The 12,354-nt window shown below is 38.6% G+C and overlaps 1 protein-coding gene and 1 non-coding gene across 2 annotated transcripts; one reads left to right on the top strand and one right to left on the bottom strand.

Moving 5' to 3' along the window:
- The first annotated feature begins 3,875 nt into the window (after positions 1-3,875).
- On the top strand, positions 3,876-8,267 carry LOC149385341 (E3 ubiquitin-protein ligase COP1-like). Its single transcript, XM_089625405.1, has 13 exons — positions 3,876-4,395; positions 4,599-4,676; positions 4,812-4,967; positions 5,056-5,409; positions 5,579-5,736; positions 5,835-5,900; positions 6,138-6,216; positions 6,528-6,683; positions 6,795-6,893; positions 7,054-7,158; positions 7,358-7,537; positions 7,621-7,731; positions 7,897-8,267. The coding sequence occupies exons 1-13, from the start codon at positions 4,111-4,113 to the stop codon at positions 8,065-8,067; spliced, it is 1,998 nt and encodes a 665-aa protein (XP_089481531.1). The 5' UTR covers positions 3,876-4,110; the 3' UTR covers positions 8,068-8,267.
- A 1,407-nt stretch (positions 8,268-9,674) lies between these two features.
- LOC149385340 (small nucleolar RNA snoR111) lies at positions 9,675-9,800 on the bottom strand. The gene has a single exon (XR_016301521.1). It is a non-coding gene; the product is annotated as a small nucleolar RNA snoR111 (small nucleolar RNA).
- Between the last annotated feature and the right edge of the window lie 2,554 nt (positions 9,801-12,354).

The raw sequence follows: 12,354 nt of genomic DNA, 5'->3' as shown, positions 1-12,354 counted from the left end.
TAAAACTTCTCTAGTTCTTGTTTTGACTTAGCTTCTAGTTTAACTAATCCTATTATAATGACCTCATGGATCCAAATGAACAAAACTTGAGCTAGCATAATTTGACTCAAAAGCTCACAAACATTTTCCAAGTTCTAGCTTAATGTCAACTGACTCAACTAAAGAGTTGACACTAAAATCTCTCGTTTCAAATGAATATGTTTTCTACTCAAGAATTCTACTTAAGTGTAATGAAGTGGATCCACTGAATATTATCTATGTTTACCCTTCATGAATATCATCAACTAGATGAGATTTACAAAATTACCATTTTATCCTTCTAGTTGTTATTTCCTCAACTCCTTTGTCGCTTGTGAATAAGTTAGAAACAACGTATTGACGAGGAGCTAACAAGTCACATTGATTCAACCAAAAGAGTCACGACTCAATTTGGACACAAGCCAGTTCATTTATTCACATTCAAATGAACAAAGCATGATGTGATATACATTGCATTTCAACAATCTTGTAAATGAATTCCATATCTATGAGATCTTCACAAAGTTACTCATGATATCTTCATAACTTAGTACTTCACCAATACGCCTTGTCTATATCACATAGTGAATCTAGAACTCTGACTTTCTCAAATGAGAATACATAAGCTATGAAATGACATGTCTCATTTCAGGATTGAGGTAAGCCCGATGCAATTCATACGTAGTGACTTCGAGACATAAGAGGTTAAATGGTTTGTTCTTATTCTGTCTCTAAAAGTGCACTGGTCAATTCAGTACCTTCAGAAGATACCTAGGAAGAACTATAGAGTCTCTAACTCTCAATATCTCATAACCAGACATCATAGATTCTCCTAACAATCATACTGAGATCAATAGTCCTTTGATCTTTAGATTGCGAATATACTGTTTTAAGCAAACCATGAAGAGTTTGTTCATGCAAATCTATATTTGACTCTTCATTTGTTATTAGGTTTGTTTAAGGACTAAAGACTATAGTTTATCATAAAGCTTCAAACAGACAAGGAAGAATGAATGAACGTTTCAACTTTTATTAATTATTCAACAGTTACAAGCAAGAGTCTTCGTAAGACTTTATTACATGAAATGTACATAAATAAAGCCTACTATTCTTCTTGTAGCCACCATTGACAACACTGGACTCGCTGATTCGGGCGGCTACGAGCGGGCCTGGGCCGAGTAGGGCTGGGCCGGGGGTTGGGACGTTCGTCGGGGGCAAGGCCGAGCGGCGGGCCGAGGGGAGGGTTGGGCGGTGGCGCTGGTCGGAGAGATAGAGTGAGATTGAGAGAGAGGGTGAGATAGACTGAGAGAGTGAGAGAGAGAGAGAGAGAGAGAGAGAGATAGAGGGGCTTACCGAAATCGGCCGAGGAGGGCTCGCCGGAGGAGGACGGCGAGCGTGGCTGGAGGGGGCTGGGACTTCCATCGGGGGCTGGGCCGAGGGGGCTAAGCCGAGGGGCGGGCCGATGGGGCTAGGCCGAGGAGGTTGAGCCGACGGGGTTGGGCGAGGGGGTTGGGCCGAGGTCGCCGGAGAGGGAGTTGCAGAGAGAGAGAAGGAGTTGCAGAGAGATAGAGAAATCGACTGAGGAGGAAGATGGGTTGGGTATATAGAAATCGGCTGAGGAAGAAGAGGGGTCAGGTATATATAACCCTAAACTTATTCGGTGCGACGCCGTCGCACCCGACGTCGCACCGAATATGAAATCACACAGCGAAATTTTTTTTGGGGGATTTTTCAGACCGTTTTAAATTTTGAAACCTTTAGGTGCGACGAAAGCATATCCGGTGCGACACTGTCGCACCGAATACCACTTAACTTCAGCGAAATATTTAGTCATCTGGATGGGTATCCGGTGCGGTATGTCGCACCTAATATGAGCTTAGGTGCGACATGTCGCACCTAATACCCTTCGGATAAGAAAATTGAATTTGTAGTGGTGAAAGTTAGAACCGAAGAATTAAAGAGATAGAAAGGTGATAAATTTTATTTTTATTTTTTTGAAAAATTTGTGTGAATGAGTATTTTTGTCCAAAAATAAGATAAAAGCTGTTTTTGTAAAACATTTTAGTACAAAATTGATTTTTCCTTGTTCTTTACTGAACAGAACATTATTATTAATTTTGTTATTTACATATCAATATAAAAGAACTTACATGTTTTTTTTCTTTTTTTTTTATATATATTTTGAACTCACATTATATAAGATCATCAGTTATATTATATATATTTTTTTAACATAAATTACTTGGAAAAAAACTTAATATTTCACACAAACTATGCCACCGCGGTTAAAAATAAATTTAAAAAAAAAACACTCAGCTTATAATATTAAATTTTAGAAGAATTTTTTTCCAAAAGAAAAAAAGTGAATTCTGATCAGACTTTCTCTACATTTTATTCCCTTCCCTCCACATTTTATTTTGTAAATGTGTGAATTCTATGTTGCCAAGTCAAGAACCTAAAAAAGACGACGTCAAAAAGAATGGAAGATATTAAAAATAATATAAAGAAACTCAGCTTATAATATTAAATTTTAGAAGAAATTTTTTTCAAAAGAAAAAAAGTGAATTCTAATCAAACTCTCTCTACATATTATTTTGTAAATGTGTAAGATTCTATGTTCAAGTCAAGAACCCAAAAAATTATGTCCTCTCTCCTGCTCGAAAAAAAAAAAAAAAAAAAAAAAAAAAAAAAAAAAAAAAAAAAAAACCCTCTCCAGAAGCAAAAAAGCCTCAGTGTTTGAGACGCCGCCGTCCCCTCCGGGGCCCGGACGCCGCTGCTGCGGCAAGCTCCGACCTGGGGGGAGCCCCTCGAGCTCTCCTTTCCTCCAAGCTTTTGTTTATTTTTCTCCTTCTCTTTGAACTTTTTCAGATCTGTTTCAATCCTCCAGATCCAGCCACCGGGTTGTTCCGGCAGCCTCTCCGAGGTGCGCAGCTCCGCTGTTCGTCATCGTCTGGGTTTGCTCCTCGCAGCTTCGCAGCCCCTCTCCGCCGCTCTTCTCGGGATGTGGGTTTTGGGTGGCCGTTCGTCGTTCTCCGGCGACGAAAGCTTCGTTCCGCCGCTTGTCTCGGGTTTCCGGCTGGGGGTGTCTCGTCGCGGTATTGGGGCTTGTCTTTCGGAGATGCGCTCCGCCGATCTGAGTGTTGGTTTTGGTTTGATGTTTGTTTCAGATCTGGTTTTATTTAGTTTTTGTTGGAACTTTGTTTTAGTAGGTAATATTATGTTTTGGTTTGGAGTTGGGTTAGCCATCGTCCAACTTTCCGCTCGGGAAACTCTGTTAGATGCAGGCAGAAGATTTGTCTTCTTCATGGTCGATGGACCACGGTTGGTCGGATCTTTCCACCATCCATTCAGGGATATTTGAAAGAGCTTGATATTTGCTCTATTCGCATTGTGCTTTCTGTGCACAAACTGGACTTTTATTTGTATTTGGCGTTGACGTTAGCGTTAGCGGTTGATCGGCTCCGATCGAGGTTCCTTTTGTACTTTGGATCAAGAAAATCTAAAGTTGTATCTCTGGGTGTTTTACCTATAATCTAATAGAAGGCCCCGAGCCCCTTTTCTCAAAAAAAAAAAAAAAAAAGTCAAGAACCCAAAAACAACGACGTCAAAAAGAAGTCAAGATATTAAAATAATATAAAAAAACTCAGCTTATAATATTAAGTTTTAGAAGAAATTTTTTTCAAAAGAAAAAAGGTGAATTCTAATCAAACTTTCTCTACATTTTATTCCCTCCACATTTTATTTTGTAAATGTGTGAATTCTATGTTGCCAAGTCAAGAACCTAAAAAACGACGACGTCCAAAAGAAGTCAAGATGTTAAAATAATATAAAGATGAGAAATCAAAAAAATTGCCCGCGTAACGTGGGCTGCTCTCGCCCTCACAAAAATTCTTCTCTTTCTCTCCCCTTTTCTCTCAAAACACACATTTACGCAGTTTTCCTTGGCCTTTTTTTTCTTTTTGAATTTCTTTATTCTTCTCCTACAATTCCTATCGTACGAAAAATCAATAAATATCCATCCAAACCAATCCTTCTCTCACCAGATCGAATCACAATCCGATTCCGATAGAGAGTGAGAGAGTGATTGTAGCAATGAGAGAGAACTCCGTCACTGTACCGGTTCCGACCGTGAAAGCCGAGCCGATGGAAACCTCCGCCGGAGATGCTCCGGTCACGGCGGCGAGTATAGAAGACGGCGATAGGGACATGCTGTGTCCGATATGCATGCAGATCATAAATGACGCTTTTTTGACGGCTTGTGGGCATAGTTTCTGCTATATGTGTCTCATCACTCACCTCCGAAACAAGAACGACTGTCCTTCTTGCTCTAACTACCTCACCACCTCTAACATCTTCCCCAATTTCTTGCTCGACAAGGTCTCTCGTTTCTCCTTCTTGTTTGGTTGTTTGAGAAAGTAGGACCTACGAAAGAGAGTTTTATTTTTTTTTTATTATTATTATATTTTGAATCTTGGAAGCTTTTGTGAAAATTAGGGCAATTGTGTAGCGTCGCCTCCAAGTTTTCATTAGCTGTCCAATTACCGAGGCTAAATGTTGATATGCTTTTGGATATCTCTCAGTGTCTGAAGAAAACTTTGGCTTCGCAAATGGCGAAGACTGCGTCGCCGTTTGAGCATCTTCGGCAAGGGCTACAACAGGTCATTCATTATCTCCTTCAGTAATGGAAGAAATGGAGTTTTCTCAATGGATGAATGGTTTGATTATTGTCCTCACGTTGTGGACTTGGATGGTCTCATTTCTTGGACTGAAATTGTGTTCTGAATCATAGTCAGGGTCTCGACGTGACAGTCAAGGAGGTTGATGGCCTGCTTTCCCTTCTCGTGGACAAGAAGCGGAGAATGGAACAAGAACAAGCGGAGTCAAACATCAAGATCATGCTCAGTTTCTTACACAGCCTGAGAAAGCAGAAGCTCGACGAGCTCACTGAGGTCCTCGAATTCATGTCTACTTTTGGATCCTTCTTAAACCGCGAGTACAGCGCGCTGATTGAAGATAGTTATAATTTCCATTGTGTAGTTACAATCAGATCTCCAGTACATAAAGGAGGACATAAACGTCGTAGAGAGGCGCAGAATAGAACTATTCCGGGACAAAGAAAGATTCTCGGAGAGAACGAGAATGGATGTGGATGACCCCAATCCAGAAACAGCATTGCCTTCTACCTCGTCTTCTTTTGTGCAGAGGCACGGAAATGGCATCAACTACAGTCCCTATTCCAGCCAATTCCAACAGGGTTCAGGAAGTTCTCAGCTCAAGATACCCGATTTAAACACTCCGGCAAACTTTCAGTGGCTCAAGCTCAAGGATTCTTTCCAGTCTATCACTCCGTCGGGACTAGCTATATCAAGGAAAAGGCAGGTTCATTCACAGGTCAGTTCTCGTTTGATATAAACTAGCTATGATTAGAACGATCTACAAAAGCTGTGGAGTATCTGTACTTTTAGACTGATTCATTGCTTCGCATAACAAGACTTGTAAATCAGTTCGTTAATATTCTAATTTTTTCTGTTCTCGTGATTTTTTTTACATTTTGCTGCAGTTCAATGACTTGCAAGAGTGTTACCTGCTAAGGCGACGAAATTTGCATACGAAATCACAAAAATGGGAAGATTCCAAATATAATATTTCGAATAGAGGCGGATATAGTGCAGGTCTTGTAGATTTTCAATCTGTTTTAACTACCTTCACAAAATATAGGTACGGACTTCCACAATGTATGAATTACCCAAGCGTTATAGAATCCTATCCGACATGCTTGCTTATAATTCTTTTTCTTATTTTCTTGCTCCGGTTAGTCGATTAAAAGTCATTGCTGAACTGAGAGAAGGCGATCTTTTCAACGCTGCTAACATTGTGTCCAGGTGAGTCAAAATGCATCTCTTGCTGTGTCATGTTTGTTCCGCGGATGATGATCCTTTCAGGTCAGAAATTTTTTGCTAGAATGTTAGTTACATTTCTTTGAAGTAAAACTCTTCGTGCCATTAAACTTTTATACATGGACTCATTTTTAGCACACCACATGAATTTAATGCCATTAATGGTCGTTTTTTACTCTGCCTGTTTCATCATTTGGAAAACCACGATTATATACGCTGCAGTATAGAATTTGATCGTGATGATGAACTATTTGCCACTGCTGGAGTTTCACGGCGCATCAAGGTCTTTGAATTTTCCACGGTTAGCATCAAAACTTAGTTTGAGAGTCATAGTCTGTCAAATTCAGTACAAAATCCTTCAACATTGAAAGCCATGTCAATTCGTGGCTCCAATGATGTGCTACGCCGTAGTGTTGGGTTTGATAAACATTATTACCTGAATTGGACATCCAGCTTATCATTACCCTTGATAGGCCATCCAGCTTATCATTTATCTGATACAAGAGTTTCGAAGAGGATTTTATACAATAACACCAAGATATGTACAGATTGTTTTTTTATGTTTCAATTGAATCAATTTGCTGACAGTTAAGATTCTGTTACTGCTTCCAGGTGGTTAATGAACCAGCTGATATCCACTGCCCTATTGTTGAGATGCCAGCGCGATGTAAACTTAGTTGTTTGAGCTGGAATAAATACACGAAAGGTCACATTGCAAGCAGTGACTATGACGGTGTAGTAACTGTTTGGGATGTGTCTACACGCCAGGTGCTAATCTACAGTTCTTCATATAATATATTATATGAATTTAGTAAGCTACTGCTAGTAAATCCTCGTTTCAGTTATCTGTGTTGACCAAAAAAAAAAAAATCCGTGTAGAGTATCATGGAATATGAGGAGCATGAAAAGCGAGCTTGGAGTGTTGATTTTTCACGCACTGATCCTTCAATGCTTGTGTCTGGCAGTGATGACTGTAAGGTACGTGGAGCCGGATTAGCTCCTCACATGCCTCTTTAATTACTGAATGACCTCTAAGCAGATTACATGTTTCAAAGAAGTTAATTAATTGAGTGGGAATGTTGCTCAGCACCTGTATTTGACGCTAAGTACAGTCTCACATCCTTTGAACTTTGAACAGGTTAAAATATGGTCTACCAATCAAGAATCAAGCGCTCTTAGCATAGATATGAAAGCAAACATCTGTTCTGTCAAGTACAATCCTGGATCCAGCATCTATGTGGCGGTACGCATACTTTCAAGCTTAACTAGTATAAGTTTTTCTTAACTTAAAAAAGATCCCCAGATAAAAATATAAATTCTTGAAAAGAAAAAAAAAATCCTTTTGATTGGTTCTGGTCACTAGTACAGTTTTTTTTTTTTCATTCAACTGCTTTGCTACATTGTTTAAAAACATGAGATGTGTAGTGCTTTGAAAATCACAGGTGGGTTCAGCGGATCACCGCGTCCATTACTACGACCTGAGAAATATCAGCCAACCACTTCATGTATTTAGCCGACACACGAAAGCCGTTTCTTATGTCAAGTTCTTGTCAGACAACGAACTCGCTTCCGCTTCGACAGACAGCACATTGCAGCTTTGGGACGTAAAAGATAATGTGCCGGCAAGTGAAAACCTTTTTTTTAATCATATAGCTAAAAAAAAGTCCATGAAATAGCCATTCGAACTCATCCCTCTGCATTACAGCTTTGCACATACAGTGGCCACACCAACGAGAAGAATTTTGTGGGACTCTCGGTCTGCAGCGAATACATTGCTTGTGGCAGCGAGACAAACCAAGTATTTGTGTATCACAAGGTATGAGAAATATAAATTAAAAAAAAACATACAATAAGTAAAAAAAAAAAAAAAAACATAAAATAAGTAAAAAAAAAAAAAAAAAAAAACATATTTACCATCACCTGTGTGTGTTTGGGTTAAAATTCAATCAATAATCTCACCAACACCAATGTTTGGTTGCAGGCTATCTCGAGACCCATGGCCTGTTACAAGTTTGTCTCGTCGGAGTCAAATGGTAACGAGGTCAATGGTGGACCCTACTTTATCAGCGCCGTGTCTTGGAAGAGCGATAGTCCCACAATGCTGAGTGCAAACAGTGGGGGAACTATCAAAGTCTTGGTACTTGCTCCGTGAACGGTTTATTTAGAGGAAATTAATAAAAGACACACTAGCATAGAAAAGAAACTCTAGACTTTGCCTATATTCCATCATATTGATGAAATCTTCAACTTAGATACGTCTATGTCCGGTCTCGATCGATTGGAAGTATATCAACTGACAGACTTGTCATCTATTCCATAACAAAAAGAAATGGTGGCGTGGATTGATTTTAAGTTTGTTTATATGCTGTCTTTGATAGAGGTCGGAAGGGACTAAATGAAGCATAAGAAGTGGTGCAAGTATTTCACTTGCTCTGAGTATTATATAACTGTCACGCTCCAAAACTTTGAAGAAAGAAATTTGATCGGTGACACGATTGTTTGTTACATATTTTTTTCATTGTTTTTTTTTTTAAGAAAAAGAAAAACTGGGTGGGGACTGAACAAACAACCCCTTTGGCCGTGAGACGAAAGGAACAAAGGCGTGCAACTACGAAGCTAGACAAAGACGATACTTCACTAGTTTCCATATATTTGTTCTTCTTACGTTTGATTCTTATGAATGTCTGTAAATAAGATGTTGCATTGGATCATATATATTGTATATCAAATAGCATGCACGCTAGCCGAAGGAGCAAGTTGTTGAGAACAATATCAAAATCAGTGGCTATCGAAAGCTCAGGATGGAATGAGAGAAGTAAAAGACAATTACGAGGCTCTCTTCGTACCACCCTAAATTTCCCAGTCCGCAGGCAGTGAGCATTTTCATAGACATGGATGAGTCTGGAGGCCGAGCCAGGGAGTGGATCTACAAGTAATTTAGCCATGGCTTTGTTGCTTACTCGTACTAAGTTTTACCACATACAAAAATTGACTGCAAACGTCGACCATTATTATAGAAATTATATTAGGATCATAGTTACATGCTACCCGATTTCAGTCAAATTTGTTTGTGTTTGGTTATATGCACGAACAAATTGGCATCAACAAATCTTTACAGTTGCATGTCACAATAGGATTTGTGGACATCTATATATTTCAATAGATTTTTGTTTATGAATCGAACCTTCAACGTTGGTCTCACCGCTCGTGACAAAATCCTATTTCGTGGGAGACGTATAACACAGATTTGCTTTTGGACAAATTCTAAGTTGCACTCGAGATGATTAATAAGTATTCAACTCGAACTGAACATACGATTTTAGCTTCCCTTGCTATCCAATCCATTTTGCGACAAGCTATAAAGTTTGTGTCAATGATCTATATCTCTGTATCAATGGCATCAGATGCCTGAGTTTGATTACACCATGAATGGTTGACTTCTTTGTCTGTGGTGTCCATTTCGATCATTCCAGAGAAATGATCCCCGAAGTCCCAGGTATTGTGCTGTATATCGTTCAGTGTTGTCATGACACGTGTTTTTCCGTCCAATGAAACCATCTCCTACTTTTAAGTGATTATGAAAAATAGACGCTCTGATTTGAGGATGAAAAATACAGACTTGATTTGACATTTTTCAGGGCCACAAGGCGGAGTTTCTGAACAGAGGTTTCATTAGACAACTGGTGGGTGGTTTTTTCAGATCTGAGATTTAGACTGATCTCCGAAAGAAACTCGGGGAAAAAAAAGAGAGCTATATGCATGTAGGACGAGCAACAATCTAATCGTCATACTGTTCTAATGACGACAGAAACGATATCTCGACCAATCAGTATACCTCCATGTTCTTTCAACGAAAAAGCCATGGTTTGACTCTCCGCTATTATTTTTGCAGAACGAAGGCTTTGAAGCAAGCGATTGACAGTTTCACTGACAGATATATCATATCAATATTCCTATATAACTACAAAAACAAATTACAAAGGAAAAAAAAATACAGAAAGAGCTTCAGATGCTGAAGCTAAAGGGTGGATTGGGATTATTCAGTTTTGGAACCGCTTTATATAAGATACGGCTTCTCCACTGTTTGTAGCCCTAGCAAAGCTGGTCGTGCCCTAAACTACGATAATACCCTTGCTTGTGTTTTTTATGGGCTGGACTACGAGATTGTTGATCTTTAAGTAATTGAGAACAAAAGGCCCGAATTCCATCGTCCATGGATATAAACTTGAAATGTGTACTCAATACCTACTATATAAACTTGAAATCTGTTTCATTTTTATATATATTATCTTCTCTATATCGTCGATATAATTTTTTTTTTTTTTTTCAGGCAAGGATGGAAGCTTGAAATAAGCGCATGATAAGAAATACACACATAGAGTGAAATCTTCTTATAATAAGAATGGAAAGCTATGTATTTAAGCAAAAAAATCTTAAAAACAAAAAGACCAATCTAATTTTTACTTTTTTGTTTTTCCTATTTGGCGATGCCACAAAATAGATATAACAATTATCTCGAAAATTATATAACAAATACCGATTGTCTTGATAATATATTAAATACAAAAATCGGATTATTCTTATATTAGATGAATCTCAACACAAGAAGCCAATGTTACAAAAAGATTCTATAAAAAAGTATAAATGACAATAAAAAAAAATTATGCAGTGCGAGTGTAATTTCCCCATCCCCCTCCCTCGCGACTCTTCGTTGCTCAAATGAGGATTCGGATTCTATCCATCGGATCATCTTCTTTTGCGCAGATCGATGTTATTGAATGATCTTGGCCATTAATTATGAAGCTTTTCTTGGAAGATCTCTCGTCGTTCCAGTTTTGTTTCCTACAAATGTGCGATTTATTCTCCTTTTTCTGAATTTCATTAATTTTTGTGAATACTCCAACTTTTTGCGGGCGACGCAATATGTCCTTTCTTCCTTGCTATGCTTTCTCTAAATTTTTTTTTTAAGGCAGCTTTGCTGCAGTGGGAAATGAACTCACGACCTCCACACAGGAGGTGGTGTGGAATTACCACTAGGCTATCCTAGGTACCACTTTTCTTTCTCTAATTGATAAGTAAAAATCATCTCCATTTTGATGCTAATTTTATGTTGATTTTTCTAGATTTGATGAGTAGATTAAACTTTTCCATTAGATTTATTTGGTATAAATGTTCTTATATCGAATGAGCTATGGCATTTGGTTTGTCGAATTCTTCGAATAAATCTTTTAATTTCATTAGTGAATTAATTCGGAATTGCTTCTATTCCTCGACTTACGTGTAGGAAAATGTCTTCTAAAAACGATTCGTTTCTAAGATCGACAACTGAGGATTATTTTCTAGAGGAAAATATGCCTCTTTAGACTAGTAAATATATTCCTATATCCGATGGAGAGACAGAGTCAAGATCGAATTGAAATGATTCCGATTTTGGAGGGAGATGAAATATGAGAAGTATGAACTTTGGTGTGTTGAAATGAGGAGCAAAGCCTTGCTTTTATATACTCACCTTCACGTCTAGAAACGGTTTCAGACAAATCATTCACACTGCATTAATGCTCACGGTTACATACGTTTAAATCAAATTTTTTAATCCTTGAAGACTTATCAATGCTTGGTTACAAAGCAAAACCGTAGCCCATTTACTACACAGTTACAAGGTTTCAATATTGCATTTTAATACCAATTATTTATTTATTTATTAATTAAATAAATAAAGTGTGAAGGAATAAAACGGCCAAAAAAGAGACCATGAGCCAAGTCAAGCTCGGCTCGACTCGACATGACCGACCGGGCGGATGGCGGCGGCGCGAGTGTGTGATGGACTTGTGCTTTCCTAAGCGCTTGCTCCGCTATTGAATTGGGTCATACTAAGCGCTTGCCCCGCTATAAAATTGTGCTTCCCTAAGCGCTTGCCCCGTCTAGAAACGGTTCCAAACAAATCATTCACACTGCATTAATGTTCACGGTTACATACGTTGAAATCAAATTTTTTAAGCCTTGAAGACTTATTAATGCTTGGTTACAAAGAAAACCGTAGCCCATTTACTACACAACCACAAGCTTTCAATATTGCATTTTAATACCAATTATTTATTTATTAAATAAATAAATTGTAAAGGAATAAAGCGGTCAAAAAAGAGACCACGAGCCAAACCAAGCTCGGCTCGACTCGACACGACCGACCGAACGGATGGCGGCAGCGCGCGTGTGCGATGGACTTGTGCTTCCCTAAGTGTTTGCCCCGCTTTAAAATTGGGTCACCCTTGGAAACCCAAACCCTATTGACCAAATTTTCTATATAAATCGTACAAAGTCCACATATATGTTCCATGTGGGACTCTTGTCTGTATAAACTCAACCACAACACTTTTTTTTTCGCAAATAATGGTATTATGTAACACACTTTGAGCATCAATCTCTCATTCAAATTAACTCC

The sequence above is a fragment of the Urtica dioica genome, chromosome 9 (assembly GCF_054948205.1).
Source record: "Urtica dioica subsp. dioica isolate 48M chromosome 9, U.dioica_male_clone48M_v1_H2, whole genome shotgun sequence".
In the NCBI taxonomy this organism is placed as follows: Eukaryota; Viridiplantae; Streptophyta; class Magnoliopsida; order Rosales; family Urticaceae; genus Urtica; species Urtica dioica.
This window is presented reverse-complemented; position numbering and strand designations above follow the sequence as displayed.

Bases quoted from the DNA above. Each gene is read 5' to 3' on its own strand.
- LOC149385341 (XM_089625405.1), top strand. From the start codon at position 4,111: ATGAGAGAGAACTCCGTCACTGTACCGGTTCCGACCGTGAAAGCCGAG. The intron at 5,737-5,834 runs GTACGGACTTCC...TGCTCCGGTTAG, and splicing joins ACTACCTTCACAAAATATAG to TCGATTAAAAGTCATTGCTG. The intron at 7,538-7,620 runs GCAAGTGAAAAC...TCTGCATTACAG, and splicing joins ACGTAAAAGATAATGTGCCG to CTTTGCACATACAGTGGCCA.